This window comes from Eleutherodactylus coqui, unplaced genomic scaffold (assembly GCF_035609145.1).
Source record: "Eleutherodactylus coqui strain aEleCoq1 unplaced genomic scaffold, aEleCoq1.hap1 HAP1_SCAFFOLD_158, whole genome shotgun sequence".
Lineage (NCBI taxonomy): Eukaryota > Metazoa > Chordata > Amphibia > Anura > Eleutherodactylidae > Eleutherodactylus > Eleutherodactylus coqui.
The window spans coordinates 242,225-266,763 of record NW_027102022.1 but is presented as its reverse complement, the minus strand read 5'-3'; the positions used below and the strand labels follow the sequence as shown (position 1 = coordinate 266,763).

Genomic DNA, 24,539 nt, shown 5'->3' with positions numbered 1-24,539 from the left:
AGCGCTGATCCCTTTGCCACCTTTTATATCCCTGCGGCAGCGCTGATCCCTTTGCCACCTTTTATATCCCTGCGGCAGCGCTGATCCCTTTGCCACCTTTTATATCCCTGCGGCAGCGCTGATCCCTTTGCCACCTTTTATATCCCTGCGGCAGCGCTGATCCCTTTGCCACCTCTTATATCCCTGCGGCAGCGCTGATCCCTTTGCCACCTTTTATATCCCTGCGGCAGCGCTGATCCCTTTGCCACCTTTTATATCCCTGCGGCAGCGCTGATCCCTTTGCCACCTTTTATATCCTGCGGCAGCGCTGATCCCTTTGCCGGCTTTTATATCCCTGCGGCAGCGCTGATCCCTTTGCCACCTTTTATATCCCTGCGGCAGCGCTGATCCCTTTGCCACCTTTTATATCCCTGCGGCAGCGCTGATCCCTTTATCGGCTTTTATATCCCTGCGGCAGCGCTGATCCCTTTGCCACCTTTTATATCCCTGCGGCAGCGCTGATCCCTTTGCCACCTTTTATATCCCTGCGGCAGCGCTGATCCCTTTGCCACCTTTTATATCCCTGCGGCAGCGCTGATCCCTTTGCCACCTTTTATATCCCTGCGGCAGCGCTGATCCCTTTGCCACCTTTTATATCCCTGCGGCAGCGCTGATCCCTTTATCGGCTTTTATATCCCTGCGGCAGCGCTGATCCCTTTGCCACCTTTTATATCCCTGCGGCAGCGCTGATCCCTTTGCCACCTTTTATATCCCTGCGGCAGCGCTGATCCCTTTGCCACCTTTTATATCCCTGCGGCAGCGCTGATCCCTTTGCCACCTTTTATATCCCTGCGGCAGCGCTGATCCCTTTGCCACCTTTTATATCCCTGTGGCAGCGCTGATCCCTTTGCCACCTTTTATATCCCTGCGGCAGCGCTGATCCCTTTGCCACCTTTTATATCCTGCGGCAGCGCTGATCCCTTTGCCGGCTTTTATATCCCTGCGGCAGCGCTGATCCCTTTGCCACCTTTTATATCCCTGCGGCAGCGCTGATCCCTTTGCCACCTTTTATATCCCTGCGGCAGCGCTGATCCCTTTGCCACCTTTTATATCCCTGCGGCAGCGCTGATCCCTTTGCCACCTTTTATATCCCTGCGGCAGCGCTGATCCCTTTGCCACCTTTTATATCCCTGCGGCAGCGCTGATCTCTTTGCCACCTTTTATATCCCTGCGGCAGCGCTGATCCCTTTGCCACCTTTTATATCCCTGTGGCAGCGCTGATCCCTTTGCCACCTTTTATATCCCTGCGGCAGCGCTGATCCCTTTGCCACCTTTTATATCCCTGCGGCAGCGCTGATCCCTTTGCCACCTTTTATATCCTGCGGCAGCGCTGATCCCTTTGCCGGCTTTTATATCCCTGCGGCAGCGCTGATCCCTTTGCCACCTTTTATATCCCTGCGGCAGCGCTGATCCCTTTGCCACCTTTTATATCCCTGCGGCAGCGCTGATCCCTTTGCCACCTTTTATATCCCTGCGGCAGCGCTGATCCCTTTGCCACCTTTTATATCCCTGCGGCAGCGCTGATCCCTTTGCCACCCTTTATATCACTGCGGCAGCGCTGATCCCTTTGCCACCCTTTATATCCCTGCGGCAGCGCTGATCCCTTTGCCACCTTTTATATCCTGCGGCAGCGCTGATCCCTTTGCCGGCTTTTATATCCCTGCGGCAGCGCTGATCCCTTTGCCACCTTTTATATCCCTGCGGCAGCGCTGATCCCTTTGCCACCTTTTATATCCCTGCGGCAGCGCTGATCCCTTTGCCACCTTTTATATCCCTGCGGCAGCGCTGATCCCTTTGCCACCCTTTATATCACTGCGGCAGCGCTGATCCCTTTGCCACCCTTTATATCCCTGCGGCAGCGCTGATCCCTTTGCCACCCTTTATATCACTGCGGCAGCGCTGATCGCTCTGACTTCTGCACTTCCCACTTCTAATAGTGTTCTTAGGCAATGGCAAGCGAGGATCTCTGTAGCGGTCATCTTGTTGCCATGGTAACCCATCAGTCCTCTGCGATTACACAGGGTCCGATGACATGCCAGAAGGTGCGCACTTCCACTCTAAACCCTTTGCATGCTGAGATCTACACTGCCCCACTTTTAACCCCCTCCATGCTGGGGTGTTGCAGCAGGAGGCGGACTGTCTGTAACAGCTTTTGATCGCTGCCGTTTACATCCAGCCACAGGGTCCCCCGGCTTGTCTCCCAGCACCCCCGTGTCTTAGAGACCATCAGCATGTTTTGTGATGTGTGCAGCCATGCAGGACTTTAGGAGAAACAGAAGTAGTCCTGCATATTCATGAGCTCCAGCCACACCCACCCGCCCTCCAGCCAATGAGCGAAGGCTCTCTGCTCCTGAGCTCCTGCACGGCCGCAGCGCTCTGGCTGCTCACCGAGACCCCGCGGGGTCTTTTACAACAGCTTCTTGTGGTCTCTTTTAACCTGGAAGTCGATCAGCCATGGAGCCCTAAGGTGGCGGAGTACAGGGGGGCCGGGACCCCAGGACATTACACCCTGCAGGACGGTGTCGGGGCGCAGGATGCAGGGAGTGGAGATAAATTAACCCCTGAGGTGATGCTCATATCAAATGCTGCAAAGACCTGGTTTGTCAAGGTCAACAAAGGGTTAATGCTGTGTGCCACGACCCAATAAGCCCAAGAGGTTAGAGCTGCGCCCCCCACAGACACGAGACAAGACACAGTGCACCTCAAGTCATTTTATTATGAACAACCCCCAACAGGGCTGAAGGAACAATGAAAGAGCCCCCCAACATACAGAGCGCCCCCCGAAGGAAGCGACAGGGCAGACAAACCAAAAGAACAGGACTGAATGTGGAAAACTGCTGTGATCAAAAGGAAAAAAGCGGATCCAGGAGCAGCAAGGACGGAGTTAATCCCCGTATACACTCTCATCGCTGTAGGCAATATACAGGAAGCAGTCCTCTTCATGGTGTTCCTGCGCAGAGCAAAGAAAGAGTCATTATCGGCAACTCCTCCTCCACCCATATCCATCTACCCTCCGGCCGTATCCATCTACCCTCCACCCATATCCATCTACCCTCCACCCATATCCATCTACCCTCCACCCATATCCATCTACCCTCCACCCATATCCATCTACCCTCCACCCATATCCATCTACCCTCCACCCATATCCATCTACCCTCCACCCGTATCCATCTACCCTCCACCCGTATCCATCTACCCTCCGGCCGTATCCATCTACCCTCCACCCATATCCATCTACCCTCCACCCATATCCATCTACCCTCCACCCATATCCATCTACCGTCCGGCCGTATCACTACTATTCCCGTATCCCTCCAGCCGTATCACTACTATTCCCGTATCCATCTACCCTCCACCCATATCCATCTACCCTCCACCCATAGCCATCTACCCTCCGGCCGTATCTCTACTATTCCCATATCCATCTACCCTCCACCCATATCCATCTACCGTCCGGCCGTATCACTACTATTCCCGTAACCCTCCAGCCGTATCACTACTATTCCCGTATCCATCTACCCTCCACCCATATCCATCTACCCTCCACCCATATCCATCCACCCTCCAGCCGTATCTCTACTATTCCCGTATCCATCTACCCTCCAGCCGTATCTCTACTATTTCCGTATCCATCTACCCTCCGGCCGTATCCATCTACCCTCCACCCATATCCATCTACCCTCCACCCATATCCATCTACCCTCCACCCATATCCATCCACCCTCCAGCCGTATCTCTACTATTTCCGTATCCATCTATCCTCCAGCCATATCTCTACTATTCCCGTATCCATCTACCCTCCGGCCGTATTTCTACTATTCTCATATCCCTCCGGCCGTATCTCTACTATTCCCGTATCCATCTACCCTCCGGCCGTATCTCTAGTATTCCCGTATCCAACTACCCTCCAGCTGTATCTCTACTATTCCCGTATCCATATACCCTCCAGCCGTATCCCTACTATTCCTGTATCCATCTACCCTCCAGCCGTATCTCTACTATTCCTGTATCCATCTACCCTCCAGCCGTATCTCTACTATTCCCATATCCCCCTACCCTCCAGCCGTATCTCTACTATTCCCGTATCCATCTACCCACCAGCCGTATCTCTACTATTCCTGTATCCCTCCGGCCGTATCTCTACTATTCCCGTATCCATCTACCCTCCAGCCGTATCTCTACTATTCCTGTATCCCTCCGGCCGTATCTCTACTATTCCCGTATCCATCTACCCTCCAGCCGTATCTCTACTATTCCCATATCCATCTACCCTCCGGCCGTATCTCTACGATTCCCATATTCATCTACCCTTCAGCCGTATCTCTACTATTCCCGTATCCATCTACCCTCCAGCCGTATCTCTACTATTCCTGTATCCATCTACCCTCCAGCCGTATCTCTACTATTCCCGTATCCATCTACCCTCCAGCCGTATCTCTACTATTCCTGTATCCCTCCGGCCGTATCTCTACTATTCCCGTATCCATCTACCCTCCAGCCGTATCTCTACTATTCCCGTATCCATCTACCCTCCAGCCGTATCTCTACTATTCCCGTATCCATCTACCCTCCGGCCGTATCTCTACGATTCCCATATTCATCTACCCTTCAGCCGTATCTCTACTATTCCCGTATCCATCTACCCTCCAGCCGTATCTCTACTATTCCCGTATCCATCTACCCTCCAGCCGTATCTCTACTATTCCCGTATCCATCTACCCTCCGGCCGTATCTCTACGATTCCCATATTCATCTACCCTTCAGCCGTATCTCTACTATTCCCGTATCCATCTACCCTCCGGCCGTATCTCTACTATTCCTGTATCCCTCCGGCCGTATCTCTACTATTCCCGTATCCATCTAGCCTTCAGCCGTATCTCTACTATTCCCGTATCCCCCTACCCTGCAGCCGTATCTCTACTATTCCGGTATCCATCTACCCTCCAGCCGTATCTCTACTATTCCCGTATCCATCTACCCTCCAGCCGTATCTCTACTATTCCCGTATCCATCTACCCTCCAGCCGTATCTCTACTATTCCATTATCTCCCTACCCTCTGGCCGTATCTCTACTATTCCCGTATCCATCTACCCTCCTGCCGTATCTCTACTATTCCCGTATCCATCTACCCTCCAGCTGTATCTCCACTATTCTCGTATCCTCCTACCCTCCAGCCGTATCTCTACTATTCCCGTATCCATCTACCCTCCAGCCGTATCTCTACTATTCCCGTATCCATCTACCACCAGCTGTATCTCTACTATTCCCGTATCCATCTACCCTCCAGCCGTATCTCTCCTATTTCCATATCCATCTACCCTCCAGCCGTATCTCTCCTATTTCCATATCCATCTACCCTCCAGCCGTATCTCTCCTATTTCCGTATCCATCTACCCTCCAGCCGTATCTCTCCTATTTCCGTATCCCCCTACCCTCCAGCCATATCTCTACTATTCCCGTATCCCCCTACCCTCCAGCCGTATCTCTACTATTCCCATATCCCTCCAGCCGTATCTCTACTATTCCCGCATCCCTCCAGCCGTATCTCTCCTATTTCCGTATCCATCTACCCTCCAGCCGTATCTCTACTATTCCCGTATCCCTCCAGCCCTATCTCTACTATTCCTATATCCCCCTACCCTCCAGCCGTATCTCTACTATTCCCGTCTTCATCTACTATCCAGCCGTATCTCTACTATTCCCGTATCCATATACCCTCCAGCCGTATCTCTACTATTCCCGTATCCATATACCCTCCAGCCTTATCTCTACTATTCCCGTATCCATATACCCTCCAGCCGTATCTCTACTATTCCCGTATCCATATACCCTCCAGCCGTATCTCTACTATTCCCGTATCCATATACCATCCAGCCGTATCTCTACTATTCCCGTATCCATGTACCATCCAGCCGTATCTCTACTATTCCCGTATCCATATACCCTCCACCCATATCTCTACTATTCCGGTATCCATCCACCCTCCAGCCGTATCGCTACTATTCCCGTATCCATCTACCCTCCAGCCGTATCTCTACTATTCCCGTATCCATCTACCCTCCAGCCGTATCTCTACTATTCCCGTATCCTTCCACCCTCCAGCCGTATTTCTACTATTCCCGTATCCATCTACCCTCCAGCCGTATCTCTACTATTCCTGTATCCATCCACCCTCCAGCCGTATCTCTACTATTCCCGTATCTATCTACCCTCCAGCTGTATCTCTACTATTCCCGTATCCATCCACCCTCCAGCCGTATCTCTACTATTCCCGTATCCATCTATCCTCCACCCATATCTCTACTATTCCGGTATCCATCTACCCTCCAGCCGTATCTCTACTATTCCCGTATCCATCTATCCTCCACCCATATCTCTACTATTCCGGTATCCATCTATCCTCCACCCATATCTCTACTATTCCCGTATCCATCCACCCTCCAGCCGTATCTCTACTATTCCCGTATCCATCCACCCTCCAGCCGTGTCTCTACTATTCCCGTATCCATCTACCCTCCAGCCGTATCTCTACTATTCCCGTATCCATCCACCCTCCAGCCGTATCTCTACTATTCCCGTATCCAACTACCCTCCAGCCGTATCTCTACTATTCCCGTATCCATCCACCCTCCAGCCGTATCTCTACTATTCCCGTATCCATCCACCCTCCAGCCGTATCTCTACTATTCCCGTATCTATCTATCCTCCGGCCGTATCTCTACTATTCCCGTATCCATCTACCCTCCAGCCGTATCTCTACTATTCCCGTATCCATCTACCCTCCAGCCGTATCTCCACTATTCCCGTATCTATCTATCCTCCGGCCGTATCTCTACTATTCCCGTATCCATCTACCCTCCAGCCATATCACTACTATTCCCGTATCCATCTACCCTCCGGCCGTATCTCTACTATTCCCGTCCCCATCTACCCTCCGGCCGTATCTCTACTATTCCCGTATCCATCTACCCTCCAGCAGTATCTCTACTATTCCCGTATCCATCTACACTCCGGCCGTATCTCTACTATTCCCGTATCCATCTACCCTCTGGCCGTATCTCTACTATTCCTGTATCCATCTACACTCCGGCCGTATCCCTACTATTCCCGTATCCATCCACCCTCCAGCCGTATCTCTACTATTCCCGTATCCATCTACCCTCCAGCCGTATCTCTACTATTCCCGTATCCATCTACCCTCCAGCCGTATCACTACTATTCCCGTATCCATCTAGCCTCCAGCCGTATCTCTACTATTCCCGTATCCATCTACCCTCCAGCCGTATCTCTACTATTCCCGTATCCATCCACCCTCCAGCCGTATCTCTACTATTCCCGTATCCATCTACCCTCCAGCCGTATCTCCACTATTCCCGTATCTATCTATCCTCCGGCTGTATCTCTACTATTCCCGTATCCATCTACCCTCCAGCCATATCACTACTATTCCCGTATCCATCTACCCTCCAGCCGTATCACTACTATTCCCGTATCCATCTACCCTCCAGCCGTATCTCTACTATTCCCGTATCCATCTACCCTCCAGCCGTATCTCTACTATTCCCGCATCCCTCCAGCCGTATCTCTCCTATTTCCGTATCCATCTACCCTCCAGCCGTATCTCTACTATTCCCGTATCCATCTACCCTCCGGCCGTATCTCTACTATTCCCGTATCCTCCTATCCCTGCAGCCGTATCTCTACTATTCCCGTATCCATCTACCCTCCGGCCGTATCTCTACTATTCCCGTATCCTCCTACCCTGCAGCCGTATCTGTACTATTCCCGTATCCATCTACCCTCCAGCCGTATCTCTCCTATTTCCGTATCCATCTACCCTCCAGCCGTATCTCTCCTATTTCCGTATCCATCTACCCTCCAGCCGTATCTCTACTATTCCCGTATCCATCTACCCTCCGGCCGTATCTCTACTATTCCCGTATCCATCTACCCTTCACCCATATCTCTGCTATTCCCGTATCCTTCTACCCTCCAGTTGTATCTCTACTATTCCCGTATCCATCTACCCTCCGGCCGTATCTCTAGTATTCCCGTATCCATCTACCCTCCAGCCGTATCTCTACTATTCCCGTATCCATCTACCCTCCGGCCGTATCTCTACTATTCCCGTATCCATCTACCCTCCGGCCGTATCTCTCCTATTTCCGTATCCATCTACCCTCCAGCCGTATCTCTACTATTCCCGTATCCTCCAACCCTCCAGCCGTATCTCTACTATTCCCGTATCCATCTACCCTCCAGCCGTATCTCTACTATTCCCGTATCCTCCTACCCTCCAGCCGTATCTCTACTATTCCTGTATCCATCTACCCTCCAGCCGTATCTCTACTATTCCTGTATCCATCTACCCTCCAGCCGTATCTCTACTATTCCTGTATCCATCTACCCTCCAGCCGTATCTCTACTATTCCTGTATCCATCTACCCTCCAGCCGTATCTCTACTATTCCTGTATCCATCTACCCTCCAGCCGTATCTCTACTATTCCTGTATCCATCTACCCTCCGGCCGTATCTCTACTATTCCCGTATCCAGCTACCCTTCAGCCGTATCTCTACTATTCCCGTATCCAGCTACCCTCCGGCCGTATCTCTACTATTCCCGTATCCCTCCAGCCGTATCTCTACTATTCCCGTATCCCCCCACCCTCCAGCCGTATCTCTCCTATTCCCGTATCCATCTACCCTCCGGCCGTATCTCTACTATTCCCGTATCCATCTACCCTCCAGCCGTATCTCTACTATTCCCGTATCCATCTACCCTCCAGCCGTATCTCTACTATTCCCGTATCCATCCACCCTCCAGCCGTATCTCTACTATTCCCGTATCCATCCACCCTCCAGCCGTATCTCTACTATTCCCGTATCCATCCACCCTCCAGCCGTATCTCTACTATTCCCGTATCCCTCCAGCCGTATCTCTACTATTCCCGTATCCATCTACCCTCCAGCCGTATCTCTACTATTCCCGTATCCATCTACCCTCCAGCCGTATCTCTACTATTCCCGTATCCATCTACCCTCCAGCCGTATCTCTACTATTCCCGTATCCATCCACCCTCCAGCCGTATCTATACTATTCCTGTATCCATCTACCCTCCAGCCGTATCTCTACTATTCCCGTATCCATCTATCCTCCACCCATATCACTACTATTCCCGTATCCATCTACCCTCCAGCCGTATCTCTACTATTCCCGTATCCATCTAGCCTTCAGCCGTATCTCTACTATGCCCGTATCCATCTACCCTCCAGCCGTATCTCTACTATTCCCATATCCATCTACCCTCCGGCCGTATCTCTACGATTCCCATATTCATCTACCCTTCAGCCGTATCTCTACTATTCCCGTATCCATCTACCCTCCAGCCGTATCTCTACTATTCCTGTATCCATCTACCCTCCAGCCGTATCTCTACTATTCCCGTATCCATCTACCCTCCAGCCGTATCTCTACTATTCCTGTATCCCTCCGGCCGTATCTCTACTATTCCCGTATCCATCTACCCTCCAGCCGTATCTCTACTATTCCCGTATCCATCTACCCTCCAGCCGTATCTCTACTATTCCCGTATCCATCTACCCTCCGGCCGTATCTCTACGATTCCCATATTCATCTACCCTTCAGCCGTATCTCTACTATTCCCGTATCCATCTACCCTCCAGCCGTATCTCTACTATTCCCGTATCCATCTACCCTCCAGCCGTATCTCTACTATTCCCGTATCCATCTACCCTCCGGCCGTATCTCTACGATTCCCATATTCATCTACCCTTCAGCCGTATCTCTACTATTCCCGTATCCATCTACCCTCCGGCCGTATCTCTACTATTCCTGTATCCCTCCGGCCGTATCTCTACTATTCCCGTATCCATCTAGCCTTCAGCCGTATCTCTACTATTCCCGTATCCCCCTACCCTGCAGCCGTATCTCTACTATTCCGGTATCCATCTACCCTCCAGCCGTATCTCTACTATTCCCGTATCCATCTACCCTCCAGCCGTATCTCTACTATTCCCGTATCCATCTACCCTCCAGCCGTATCTCTACTATTCCATTATCTCCCTACCCTCTGGCCGTATCTCTACTATTCCCGTATCCATCTACCCTCCTGCCGTATCTCTACTATTCCCGTATCCATCTACCCTCCAGCTGTATCTCCACTATTCTCGTATCCTCCTACCCTCCAGCCGTATCTCTACTATTCCTGTATCCATCTACCCTCCGGCCGTATCTCTACGATTCCCATATTCATCTACCCTTCAGCCGTATCTCTACTATTCCCGTATCCATCTACCCTCCGGCCGTATCTCTACTATTCCTGTATCCCTCCGGCCGTATCTCTACTATTCCCGTATCCATCTAGCCTTCAGCCGTATCTCTACTATTCCCGTATCCCCCTACCCTGCAGCCGTATCTCTACTATTCCGGTATCCATCTACCCTCCAGCCGTATCTCTACTATTCCCGTATCCATCTACCCTCCAGCCGTATCTCTACTATTCCCGTATCCATCTACCCTCCAGCCGTATCTCTACTATTCCATTATCTCCCTACCCTCTGGCCGTATCTCTACTATTCCCGTATCCATCTACCCTCCTGCCGTATCTCTACTATTCCCGTATCCCCCTACCCTCCAGCTGTATCTCCACTATTCTCGTATCCTCCTACCCTCCAGCCGTATCTCTACTATTCCCGTATCCATCTACCCTCCAGCCGTATCTCTACTATTCCCGTATCCATCTACCACCAGCTGTATCTCTACTATTCCCGTATCCATCTACCCTCCAGCCGTATCTCTCCTATTTCCATATCCATCTACCCTCCAGCCGTATCTCTCCTATTTCCGTATCCATCTACCCTCCAGCCGTATCTCTCCTATTTCCGTATCCCCCTACCCTCCAGCCATATCTCTACTATTCCCGTATCCCCCTACCCTCCAGCCGTATCTCTACTATTCCCATATCCCTCCAGCCGTATCTCTACTATTCCCGCATCCCTCCAGCCGTATCTCTCCTATTTCCGTATCCATCTACCCTCCAGCCGTATCTCTACTATTCCCGTATCCCTCCAGCCCTATCTCTACTATTCCTATATCCCCCTACCCTCCAGCCGTATCTCTACTATTCCCGTCTTCATCTACTATCCAGCCGTATCTCTACTATTCCCGTATCCATATACCCTCCAGCCGTATCTCTACTATTCCCGTATCCATATACCCTCCAGCCTTATCTCTACTATTCCCGTATCCATATACCCTCCAGCCGTATCTCTACTATTCCCGTATCCATATACCCTCCAGCCGTATCTCTACTATTCCCGTATCCATATACCATCCAGCCGTATCTCTACTATTCCCGTATCCATGTACCATCCAGCCGTATCTCTACTATTCCCGTATCCATATACCCTCCACCCATATCTCTACTATTCCGGTATCCATCCACCCTCCAGCCGTATCGCTACTATTCCCGTATCCATCTACCCTCCAGCCGTATCTCTACTATTCCCGTATCCATCTACCCTCCAGCCGTATCTCTACTATTCCCGTATCCTTCCACCCTCCAGCCGTATTTCTACTATTCCCGTATCCATCTACCCTCCAGCCGTATCTCTACTATTCCTGTATCCATCCACCCTCCAGCCGTATCTCTACTATTCCCGTATCTATCTACCCTCCAGCTGTATCTCTACTATTCCCGTATCCATCCACCCTCCAGCCGTATCTCTACTATTCCCGTATCCATCTATCCTCCACCCATATCTCTACTATTCCGGTATCCATCTACCCTCCAGCCGTATCTCTACTATTCCCGTATCCATCTATCCTCCACCCATATCTCTACTATTCCGGTATCCATCTATCCTCCACCCATATCTCTACTATTCCCGTATCCATCCACCCTCCAGCCGTATCTCTACTATTCCCGTATCCATCCACCCTCCAGCCGTGTCTCTACTATTCCCGTATCCATCTACCCTCCAGCCGTATCTCTACTATTCCCGTATCCATCCACCCTCCAGCCGTATCTCTACTATTCCCGTATCCAACTACCCTCCAGCCGTATCTCTACTATTCCCGTATCCATCCACCCTCCAGCCGTATCTCTACTATTCCCGTATCCATCCACCCTCCAGCCGTATCTCTACTATTCCCGTATCTATCTATCCTCCGGCCGTATCTCTACTATTCCCGTATCCATCTACCCTCCAGCCGTATCTCTACTATTCCCGTATCCATCTACCCTCCAGCCGTATCTCCACTATTCCCGTATCTATCTATCCTCCGGCCGTATCTCTACTATTCCCGTATCCATCTACCCTCCAGCCATATCACTACTATTCCCGTATCCATCTACCCTCCGGCCGTATCTCTACTATTCCCGTCCCCATCTACCCTCCGGCCGTATCTCTACTATTCCCGTATCCATCTACCCTCCAGCAGTATCTCTACTATTCCCGTATCCATCTACACTCCGGCCGTATCTCTACTATTCCCGTATCCATCTACCCTCTGGCCGTATCTCTACTATTCCTGTATCCATCTACACTCCGGCCGTATCCCTACTATTCCCGTATCCATCCACCCTCCAGCCGTATCTCTACTATTCCCGTATCCATCTACCCTCCAGCCGTATCTCTACTATTCCCGTATCCATCTACCCTCCAGCCGTATCACTACTATTCCCGTATCCATCTAGCCTCCAGCCGTATCTCTACTATTCCCGTATCCATCTACCCTCCAGCCGTATCTCTACTATTCCCGTATCCATCCACCCTCCAGCCGTATCTCTACTATTCCCGTATCCATCCACCCTCCAGCCGTATCTCTACTATTCCCGTATCCATCTACCCTCCAGCCGTATCTCCACTATTCCCGTATCTATCTATCCTCCGGCTGTATCTCTACTATTCCCGTATCCATCTACCCTCCAGCCATATCACTACTATTCCCGTATCCATCTACCCTCCAGCCGTATCACTACTATTCCCGTATCCATCTACCCTCCAGCCGTATCTCTACTATTCCCGTATCCATCTACCCTCCAGCCGTATCTCTACTATTCCCGCATCCCTCCAGCCGTATCTCTCCTATTTCCGTATCCATCTACCCTCCAGCCGTATCTCTACTATTCCCGTATCCATCTACCCTCCGGCCGTATCTCTACTATTCCCGTATCCTCCTATCCCTGCAGCCGTATCTCTACTATTCCCGTATCCATCTACCCTCCGGCCGTATCTCTACTATTCCCGTATCCTCCTACCCTGCAGCCGTATCTGTACTATTCCCGTATCCATCTACCCTCCAGCCGTATCTCTCCTATTTCCGTATCCATCTACCCTCCAGCCGTATCTCTCCTATTTCCGTATCCATCTACCCTCCAGCCGTATCTCTACTATTCCCGTATCCATCTACCCTCCGGCCGTATCTCTACTATTCCCGTATCCATCTACCCTTCACCCATATCTCTGCTATTCCCGTATCCTTCTACCCTCCAGTTGTATCTCTACTATTCCCGTATCCATCTACCCTCCGGCCGTATCTCTAGTATTCCCGTATCCATCTACCCTCCAGCCGTATCTCTACTATTCCCGTATCCATCTACCCTCCGGCCGTATCTCTACTATTCCCGTATCCATCTACCCTCCGGCCGTATCTCTCCTATTTCCGTATCCATCTACCCTCCAGCCGTATCTCTACTATTCCCGTATCCTCCAACCCTCCAGCCGTATCTCTACTATTCCCGTATCCATCTACCCTCCAGCCGTATCTCTACTATTCCCGTATCCTCCTACCCTCCAGCCGTATCTCTACTATTCCTGTATCCATCTACCCTCCAGCCGTATCTCTACTATTCCTGTATCCATCTACCCTCCAGCCGTATCTCTACTATTCCTGTATCCATCTACCCTCCAGCCGTATCTCTACTATTCCTGTATCCATCTACCCTCCAGCCGTATCTCTACTATTCCTGTATCCATCTACCCTCCAGCCGTATCTCTACTATTCCTGTATCCATCTACCCTCCGGCCGTATCTCTACTATTCCCGTATCCAGCTACCCTTCAGCCGTATCTCTACTATTCCCGTATCCAGCTACCCTCCGGCCGTATCTCTACTATTCCCGTATCCCTCCAGCCGTATCTCTACTATTCCCGTATCCCCCCACCCTCCAGCCGTATCTCTCCTATTCCCGTATCCATCTACCCTCCGGCCGTATCTCTACTATTCCCGTATCCATCTACCCTCCAGCCGTATCTCTACTATTCCCGTATCCATCTACCCTCCAGCCGTATCTCTACTATTCCCGTATCCATCCACCCTCCAGCCGTATCTCTACTATTCCCGTATCCATCCACCCTCCAGCCGTATCTCTACTATTCCCGTATCCATCCACCCTCCAGCCGTATCTCTACTATTCCCGTATCCCTCCAGCCGTATCTCTACTATTCCCGTATCCATCTACCCTCCAGCCGTATCTCTACTATTCCCGTATCCATCTACCCTCCAGCCGTATCTCTACTATTCCCGTATCCATCTACCCTCCAGCCGTATCTCTACTATTCCCGTATCCATCCACCCTCCAGCCGTATCTATACTATTCCTGTATCCATCTACCCTCCAGCCGTATCTCTACTATTCCCGTATCCATCTATCCTCCACCCATATCACTACTATTCCCGTATCCATCTACCCTCCAGCCGTATCTCTACTATGCCCGTATCCATCTAGCCTTCAGCCGTATCTCTACTATTCCCGTATCCCCCTACCCTCCAGCCGTATCTCTACTATTCCCGTATCCATCTAGCCTTCAGCCGTATCTCTACTATTCCTGTATCCATCTACCCTCCAGCCGTATCTCTACTATTCCCGTATCCCTCCGGCCGTATCTCTACTATTCCCGTATCCATCTACCCTCCTGCCGTATCTCTACTATTCCCGTATCCATCTACCCTCCACCCATATCTCTACTATTCCCGTATCCATATACCCTCCAGCCGTATCTCTACTATTCCCGTATCCATCTACCACCAGCCCTATCTCTACTATTCCCGTATCCATCTGCCCCCCCGGCCGTATCTCTACTATTCCCGTATCCATCTGCCCCCCCGGCCGTATCTCTACTATTCCCGTATCCATCTGCCCCCCCGGCCGTATCTCTACTATTCCCGTATCCATCTACCCTCCAGCCGTATCTCTACTATTCCTGTATCCATCTACCCTCCAGCCATATCGCTACTATTCCCATATCCCCCTACCCTCCAGCCGTATCTCTACTATTCCCGTATCCCTCCAGCCGTATCTCTACTATTCCCGTATCCCTCCAGCCGTATCTCTACTATTCCCGTATCCCTCCAGCCGTATCTCTACTATTCCCGTATCCATCTACCCTCCAGCCGTATCTCTACTATTCCCGTATCCATCTACCCTCCGGCCGTATCTCTACTATTCCCGTATCCTCCTACCCTCCGGCCGTATCTCTACTATTCCCGTATCCATCTACCCTCCAGCCGTATCTCTACTATTCCCATATCCACCTACCCTCCGGCCGCATCTCTACTATTCCCATATCCACCTACCCTCCACCCGTATCCCACTATTCCCGTATCCCCCCTCCCTCCAGCCGTGTCTGTACTATTCCCGTATCCATCTACCCTCCAGCCGTATCTCTACTATTCCCGTATCCATCTACCCTCCAGCCGTATCTCTACTATTCCCGTATCCATCTACCCTCCAGCCATATCTCTCCTATTCCCGTATCCATCTACCCTCCAGACGTATCTCTACTATTCCCATATCCCCCTACCCTCCAGCCGTATCTCTACTATTCCCGTATCCCCCTACCCTCCAGCCGTATCTCTACTATTCCTGTCTTCATCTACTATCCAGCCGTATCTCTACTATCCCCGTATCCATCTACCCTCCAGCCGTATCTCTCCTATTCCCGTATCCCTCCAGCCGTATCTCTACTATTCCCGCATCCCTCCAGCCGTATCTCTTCTATTTCCGTATCCATCTACCCTCCGGCCGTATCTCTACTATTCCCGTATCCCGCTACCCTCCAGCCGTATCTCTACTATTGCTGTATCCATCTACCCTCCAGCCGTATCTCTACTATTGCTGTATCCATCTACCCTCCCGCCGTATCTCTACTATTCCCGTATCCATCTACCCTCCAGCCGTATCTCTACTATTGCTGTATCCATCTACCCTCCCGCCGTATCTCTACTATTCCCGTATCCATCTACCCTCCAGCCGTATCTCTACTATTGCTGTATCCATCTACCCTCCAGTCGTATCTCTACTATCCCCGTATCTATCTACCCACCAGTCGTATCTCTACTATTCCCGTATCCATCTACCCTCCGGCCGTATCTCTACTATTCCCGTATCCATCTACCCTCCAGCCGTATCTCTACTATTCCCGTATCCATCTACTCTCCAGCCGTATCTCTACTATTCCCGTATCCATCTACTCTCCAGCCGTATCTCTACTATTCCCGTATCCATCTACTCTCCGGCCGTATCTCTACTATTCCCGTATCCATCTACCCTCCGGCCGTATCTCTACTATTCCTGTATCCATCTACCCTCCGGCCGTATCTCTACTATTCCTGTATCCATCTACCCTCCGGCCGTATCTCTACTATTCCTGTATCCATCTACCCTCCGGCCGTATCTCTACTATTCCTGTATCCATCTACCCTCCAGCCGTATCTCTACTATTCCTGTATCCATCTACCCTCCAGCCGTATCTCTACTATTCCCGTATCCCCCACCCTGGACCTCCGTCCCGCTCGGCTCTGCCGCCCCTCACCTGGTAAAGTTGCCCCATCGTTGCGCTGGTCGGGGGAATTACGTTGTTGACGAAGAAAAAGAGCGCGTCTTCTGCTCGCAAATGAATCCGTTTCCTGATGAGAAAGTAGAACTGGCCGACTGACCAGACAGGTAACAGTTATTGGCAGGCACAGGGGGCGGGGCTGCACAGGTCACAGCTGGGGGCAGGCACAGGGGGCGGGGCTGCACAGGTCCCAGCTGGGGGCTGGCACAGGGGGCGGGGCTGCCCAGGTCCCAGCTGGGGGCAGGCACAGGGGGCGGGGCTGCCCAGGTCCCAGCTGGGGGCAGGCACAGGGGGCGGGGCTGCCCAGGTCCCAGCTGGGGGCAGGCACAGGGGGCGGGGCTGCCCAGGTCCCAGCTGGGGGCTGGCACAGGGGGCGGGGCTGCCCAGGTCCCAGCTGGGGGCAGGCACAGGGGGCGGGGCTGCCCAGGTCCCAGCTGGGGGCAGGCACAGGGGGCGGGGCTGCCCAGGTCCCAGCTGGGGGCAGGCACAGGGGGCGGGGCTGCCCAGGTCCCAGCTGGGGGCAGGCACAGGGGGCGGGGCTGCCCAGGTCCCAGCTGGGGGCAGGCACAGGGGGCGGGGCTGCCCAGGTCCCAGCTGGGGGCAGGCACAGGGGGCGGGGCTGCCCAGGTCCCAGCTGGGGGCAGGCACAGGGGGCGGGGCTGCCCAGGTCCCAGCTGGGGGCAGGCACAGGGGGCGGGGCTGCCCAGGTCCCAGCTGGGGGCAGGCACAGGGGGCGGGGCTGCCCAGGTCCCAGCTGGGGGCAGGCACAGGGGGCGGGGCTGCCCAGGTCCCAGCTGGGGGCAGGCACAGGGGGCGGGGCTGCCCAGGTCCCAGCTGGGGGCAGGCACAGGGGGCGGGGCTGCCCAGGTCCCAGCTGGGGGCAGGCACAGGGGGCGGGGCTGCCCAGGTCCCAGCTGGGGGCAGGCACAGGGGGCGGGGCTGCCCAGGTCCCAGCTGGGGGCAGGCACAGGGGGCGGGGCTGCCCAGGTCCCAGCTGGGGGCAGGCACAGGGGGCGGGGCTGCCCAGGTCCCAGCTGGGGGCAGGCACAGGGGGCGGGGCTGCCCAGGTCCCAGCTGGGGGCAGGCACAGGGGGCGGGGCTGCCCAGGTCCCAGCTGGGGGCAGGCACAGGGGGCGGGGCTGCCCAGGTCACAGCTGGGGGTTAGGCACAGGGGGCGGGGCTGCCAGGGCACACCTGGGGGCAGGCACAGGGGGCGGGGCTGCCCAGGTCAAAGCTGGGGGAAGGCACAGGGGGCGGGGCTGCACAGGTCACAGCTGGGGGCAGGCACAGGGGGCGGGGCTGCACAGGTCACAGCTGGGGGCAGGCACAGGGGGCGGGGCTGCACAGGTCACAGCTGGGAGCAGGCACAGGGGGCGGGGCTGCACAGGTCACACCTGGGGGCAGGCACAGGGGGCGGGGCTGCACAGGTCACACCTGGGGGCAGGCACAGGGGGCGGGGCTGCACAGGTCACACCTGGGGGCAGGCACAGGGGGCGGGGCTGCACAGGTCACACCTAGGGGCAGGCACAGGGGGCGGGGCTGCACAGGTCACACCTAGGGGCAGGCACAGGGGGCGGGGCTGCACAGGTCACACCTAGGGGCAGGCACAGGGGGCGGGGCTGCACAGGTCACACCTGGGGGCAGGCACAGGGGGCGGGGCTGCACAGGTCACACCTGGGGGCAGGCACAGGGGGCGGGGCTGCACAGGTCACACCTGGGGGCAGGCACAGGGGGCGGGGCTGCACAGGTCACACCTGGGGGCAGGCACAGGGGGCAAGGCTGCACAGGTCACAGCTGGGGGCAGGCACAGGGGGCGGGGCTGTACCTGTCAGGTCAGAGGGCACCAGGTATTTCTTCTTGTCCAGGTCTCCAATCCGCGCCTTAGGGGCCTTCTCCACAATCACCTGAGAAGAGAACACCAAGCCATCAGCCAGGAGCCGGGCTCCTCCCCCACTCCCCGGGAATTCCTCCGCCGCCCACCTACCGGCACCCTGTCCGGGTACTTCTTGCGAATCTTCTCGCCCTCTGAGCGCCTTTTCTCAAACGCGTGCTCCTCCTTATAGACGAACTTCATGTCTCCGGGTGGCGGGCGTCACTGCCGACTGACGGAGGAAGATAAACAGCGGCCCCCCAACACTTCCGCCTCAGACCCCGCCCACACGGCACTGCAGCCGCGCCTCCAACGGATAAACGGCCGATAAACAGGCACTACGTCATTCTTTACTCCAAGAAAATGGCAGCCGCCTATTAGCGACGTTTCCGAATGGCGAATCAGAATTCTATTCTGATTTCCGCCACCATGACGTCAAAAACACAGCCAATCAATATGCGGTACCCGCTCCGACAACAAACAGTGTGACACGCCCCCTGTCACATGAGTGCACAATGATAACGAAACTGCCCTCTAGTGGAGGAGAGGAGGAGACGGCCGATTGCTGCCCTCTAGTGGATGAGACGGCATAATACTGCCTTCTAGTGGATGAGACGGCCGATTACTGCCCTCTAGTGGGGGAGAGGAGGAGACGGCCGATTACTGCCCTCTAGTGGATGAGACAGCATATTACTGCCCTCAGTGGATGAGACGGCATATTACTGCCCTCAGTGGATGAGACGGCCGATTACTGCCCTCTAGTGGAGGAGAGGAGAAGACGGCCGATTACTGCCCTCTACTGGGGAAGATGGACGATTACTGCCCTCTAGAGGGGGAGACGGTATATTACTGCCCTCTAGTGGGGGAGACAGCCGATTACTGCCCTCTAGTGGGGGAGACGGCTGATTACTGCCCTCTAGTGGGGGAGACAGACGATTACTGCCTTCTAGTGGGGGAGACGGCATATTACTGCCCTCTAGTGGAGGAGAGGAGGAGACGGCCGATTACTGCCCTCTAGTGGGGAAGATGGACGATTACTGCCCTCTAGAGGGGGAGACGGTATATTACTGCCCTCTAGTGGGGGAGACAGCCGATTACTGCCCTCTAGTGGGGGAGACGGCTGATTACTGCTCTCTAGTGGGGGAGACAGACGATTACTGCCTTCTAGTGGGGGAGACGGCCGATTACTGCCCTCTAGTGGGGGAGACGGCATATTACTGCCCTCTAGTGGAGGAGAGGAGGAGACGGCCGATGACTGCCCTCTAGTGGGGGAGACAGACGATTACTGCCCTCTAGTGGGGGAGACGGCCGATTAATGCCCTCTAGTGGTGGAGACGGCCAATTACTGCCCTCTAGTGGGGAAGACGGCCGATTACTGCCCTCTAGTGGGGGAGACGGCATATTACTGCCCTCTAGTGGATTAGACGGCCGATTACTGCCCTCTAGTGGGGGAGACGGCATATTACTGCCCTCTAGTAGAGGAGAGGAGAAGACGGCCGATTACTGCCCTCTAGTGGTGGAGACGGCCGATTACTGCCCTCTAGTGGATTAGACGGCCGATTATTGCCCTCTAGTGGATTAGACGGCCGATTACTGCCCTCTAGTGGGGAAGACGGGCGATTACTGCCCTCTAGTGGGGGAGACGACATATTACTGCCCTCTAGTGGATTAGACGGCCGATTACTGCCCTCTAGTGGGGGAGACGGCAGATTACTGCCCTCCAGTGGGGAAGACGGCGGATTACAGCCCTCTAGTGGGGGAGACGCCATATTACTGACCTCTAGAGGAGGAGAGGAGGAGACGGCGGATTACTGCCCTCTAGTGGGGGAGACGGCCGATTTCTGCCCTCTAGTGGGGGAGACGGACTATGACAGCCCTGTAGTTGGGGAGACGGCATATTACTGCCGTCTAGTGGTGGAGAGGAGAAGACGGCCGATTGCTGCCCTCTAGTGGATGAGACGGCGTTTTACTGCCCTCTAGTGGATGAGACGGCATAATACTGCCCTCTAGTGGATGAGAGGAGAAGACGACCGATTACTGTCCTCTAGTGGGGGAGAGGAGGAGACGGCCGATTACTGCCCTCTAGTGGATGAGACGGCATATTACTGTCCTCTAGTGGATGAGATGGCCGATTACTGCCGTCTAGTGGATGAGATGGCCGATTACTGCCCTCTAATGGGGGAGATGGTATATTACTGCCCTCCAGTGGGGGAGACAGCCGATTACTGCCCTCTAGTGGGGGAGACAGCCGATTACTGCCCTTTAGTGGGGGAGATGGCTGATTACTGCCCTCTAGTGGGGGAGACAGACGATTACTGCCTTCTAGTGGGGGAGACGGCCGATTACTGCCTTCTAGTGGGGGAGACGGCCGATTACTGCCCTCTAGTAGGGGAGACGGCATATTACTGCCCTCCAGTGGGGAAGACGGCGGATTACAGCCCTCTAGTGGGGGAGACAGACGATTACTGCCCTCTAGTGGTGAAGACGGCCGAATACTGCCCTCTAGTGGTGGAGACGGCCGATTACTGCCCTCTAGTGGGGGAGCCGGACGATTACTGCCCTCTAGTGGTGGAGACGGCCGATTACTGCCCTCTAGTGGGGGAGACAACGTATTAATGCCCTCTAGTGGATTAGACTGCCGATTACTGCCCTCTAGTGGGGGAGTCGGCCGATTACTGCCCTCCAGTGGGGAAGACGGCGGATTACTGCCCTCTAGTGGGGGAGACGGACAATTACTGCCCTCTAGTGGGGGAGACGGACGATTACTGCCCTCTAGTGGGGGAGACGGTATATTACTGACCTCTAGAGGAGGAGAGGAGGAGACGGCGGATTATTGCCCTCTAGTGGGGGAGACGGCCGGTTACTGCCCTATAGTGGGGGAGACGGACGATTACAGCCCTCTAGTGAGGGAGACGGCATATTACTGACCTCTAGTGGAGGAGAGGAGAAGACGGCCGATGACTGCCCTCTAGTGGGGGAGAGGAGGAGACGGCCGATTACTGCCCTCTAGTGGAGAAGACGGACGATTACTGCCCTCTAGTGGTGGAGACAGCCGATTACTGCCCTCTAGTGGGGGAGACGGTATATTACTGCCCTCTAGTGGATTAGACGGCCGATTACTGCCCTCTAGTGGGGGAGACGGACGATTACTGCCCTCTAGTGGGAGAGACAGACGATTACTGCCTTCTAGTGGGGGAGACGGCCGATTACTGCCCTTTAGTGGGGGAGACGGCTGATTACTGCCCTCTAGTGGGGGAGACAGACGATTACTGCCTTCTAGTGGGGGAGACGGCCGATTACTGCCTTCTAGTGGGGGAGACGGCCGATTACTGCCCTCTAGTGGGGGAGACGGCATATTACTGCCCTCCAGTGGGGAAGACGGCGGATTACAGCCCTCTAGTGGGGGAGACAGACGATTACTGCCCTCTAGTGGTGAAGACGGCCGAATACTGCCCTCTAGTGGTGGAGACGGCCGATTACTGCCCTCTAGTGGGGGAGCCGGACGATTACTGCCCTCTAGTGGTGGAGACGGCCGATTACTGCCCTCTAGTGGGGGAGACAACGTATTACTGCCCTCTAGTGGATTAGACGGCCGATTACTGCCCTCTAGTGGGGGAGTCGGCCGATTACTGCCCTCCAGTGGGGAAGACGGCGGATTACTGCCCTCTAGTGGGGGAGACGGACAATTACTGCCCTCTAGTGGTGGGAGACGGACGATTACTGCCCTCTAGTGGGGGAGACGGTATATTACTGACCTCTAGAGGAGGAGAGGAGGAGACGGCGGATTATTGCCCTCTAGTGGGGGAGACGGCCGGTTACTGCCCTATAGTGGGGGAGACGGACGATTACAGCCCTCTAGTGAGGGAGACGGCATATTACTGACCTCTAGTGGAGGAGAGGAGAAGACGGCCGATGACTGCCCTCTAGTGGGGGAGAGGAGGAGACGGCCGATTACTGCCCTCTAGTGGGGAAGACGGACGATTACTGCCCTCTAGTGGTGGAGACAGCCGATTACTGCCCTCTAGTGGGGGAGACGGTATATTACTGCCCTCTAGTGGATTAGACGGCCGATTACTGCCCTCTAGTGGGGGAGACGGACGATTACTGCCCTCTAGTGGGAGAGACGGACAATTACCGCCCTCTAGTGGGGAAGACGGCGGATTACTGCCCTCTAGTGGGGGAGATGGCATATTACTGCCCTCTAGTGGAGGAGAGGAGAAGACGGCCAATGACTGCCCTCTAGTGGAGGAGAAGGCATATTACTGCCCTCTAGTGGGGGAGAGGAGGAGACGGCCGATTACTGCCCTCTAGTGGAGGAGAGGAGGAGACGGCCGATTACTGCCCTCTAGTGGGGGAGACGGCCGATTACTGCCCTCTAGTGGAGGAGAGGAGGAGACGGACGATTACTGCCCTCTAGTGGAGGAGATGGCCGATTACTGCCCTTTAGTGGGGGAGGCGGACGATTACGGCCCTCAAGTGGTGGAGACGGCTGATTACTGCCTTCTAGTGGGGGAGACGGCATATTACTACCCTCTAGTTGAGGAGAGGAGGAGACGGCCGACTACTGCCCTCTAGTGGGGGAGACGGCCGATTACTGCCCTCTAGTGGGGGAGATGGCTGATTACTGCCCTCTAGTTGAGGAGAGGAGGAGATGGACGATTACTGTCCTTTAGTTGAGGAGAGGAGGAGACAGCCGACTACTGCCCTATAGTGGAGGATACGGACGATTACTGCCCTCTAGTGGAGGAGAGGAGGAGAAGAACGATTACTGCCCTCTAGTGGAGGAGACGGACGATTACTGCCCTCTAGTGGTGGAGACGGCCGATTACTGCCCTCTAGTGGAGGAGAGGAGGAGACGGACGATTACTGCCCTCTAGTGGGGGAGACGGCCAATTACTGCCCTCTCGTGGGGGAGATGCCATATTACTGACCTCTAGAGGAGGAGAGGAGGAGACGGCGGATTACTGCCCTCTAGTGGGGGAGACGGCCGATTACTGCCCTCTAGTGGGGGAGACGGACGATTACAGCCCAGTAGTGGGGGAGACGGCATATTACTGCCCTGTAGTGGATTAGACGGCCAATTACTGCCCTCTAGTGGGGGAGACAACATATTACTGCCCTGTAGTGGATTAGACGGCCGATTACTGCCCTCTAGTGGGGGAGACGGCTGATTACTGCCCTCCAGTGGGGAAGACGGCAGACTACAGCCCTCTAGTGGGGGAGACGCCATATTACTGACCTCTAGAGGAGGAGAGGAGGAGACGGCAGATTACTGCCCTCTAGTGGGGGAGACAACTGATTACTGCCATCTAGTGGGGGAGACGGACGATTACAGCCCTGTAGTGGGGGAGGCGGCATATTACTGCCCTCTAGTGGAGGAGAGGAGAAGACGGACGATGACTGCCCTCTAGTGGAGGAGACGGCCGATTACTGCCCTCTAGTGGGGGAGACGGACGATTACTGCCCTCTAGTGGTGGAGACGGACGATTACCGCCCTCTAGTGGGGGAGACGGTATATTACTGCCCTCTAGTGGATTAGACGGCCGATTACTGCGCTCTAGTGGGGGAGACGGCGGTTCACTGCCCTCTAGTGGCGGAGAGGAGAAGACGGCCGATTACTGCCCTCTAGTGGAGGAGAGGAGGAGACGGCCGATTACTGCCCTCTAGTGGGGGAGAGGAGGAGATGGCCGATTACTGCCCTCTAGTGGGGGAGACGGCTGATTACTGCCCTCTAGAGGAGGAGAGGAGGAGACGGCGGATTACT

At 54.4% G+C, this 24,539-nt stretch overlaps 1 protein-coding gene across 1 annotated transcript; it reads right to left on the bottom strand.

Annotated features, from left to right (window-relative positions):
• Window positions 1–2,735: 2,735 nt before the first annotated feature.
• GABARAP (GABA type A receptor-associated protein) lies at window positions 2,736–19,073 on the bottom strand. The gene is made up of 4 exons (XM_066588682.1): window positions 18,890–19,073; window positions 18,731–18,809; window positions 16,882–17,000; window positions 2,736–2,989 (listed from the first exon to the last, which is right to left on the bottom strand). Exons 1-4 carry the CDS (start codon window positions 18,977–18,979, stop codon window positions 2,924–2,926), a joined length of 354 nt encoding a protein of 117 aa, XP_066444779.1. The 5' UTR covers window positions 18,980–19,073; the 3' UTR covers window positions 2,736–2,923.
• Window positions 19,074–24,539: the final 5,466 nt, after the last annotated feature.

Bases quoted from the DNA above. Each gene is read 5' to 3' on its own strand.
- GABARAP (XM_066588682.1), bottom strand. From the start codon at position 18,979: ATGAAGTTCGTCTATAAGGAGGAGCACGCGTTTGAGAAAAGGCGCTCA. The intron at 17,001-18,730 runs GTACAGCCCCGC...CTGTCTGGTCAG, and splicing joins GGTGCCCTCTGACCTGACAG to TCGGCCAGTTCTACTTTCTC. The intron at 2,990-16,881 runs GTGAGGGGCGGC...TGCTCTGCGCAG, and splicing joins CGATGGGGCAACTTTACCAG to GAACACCATGAAGAGGACTG.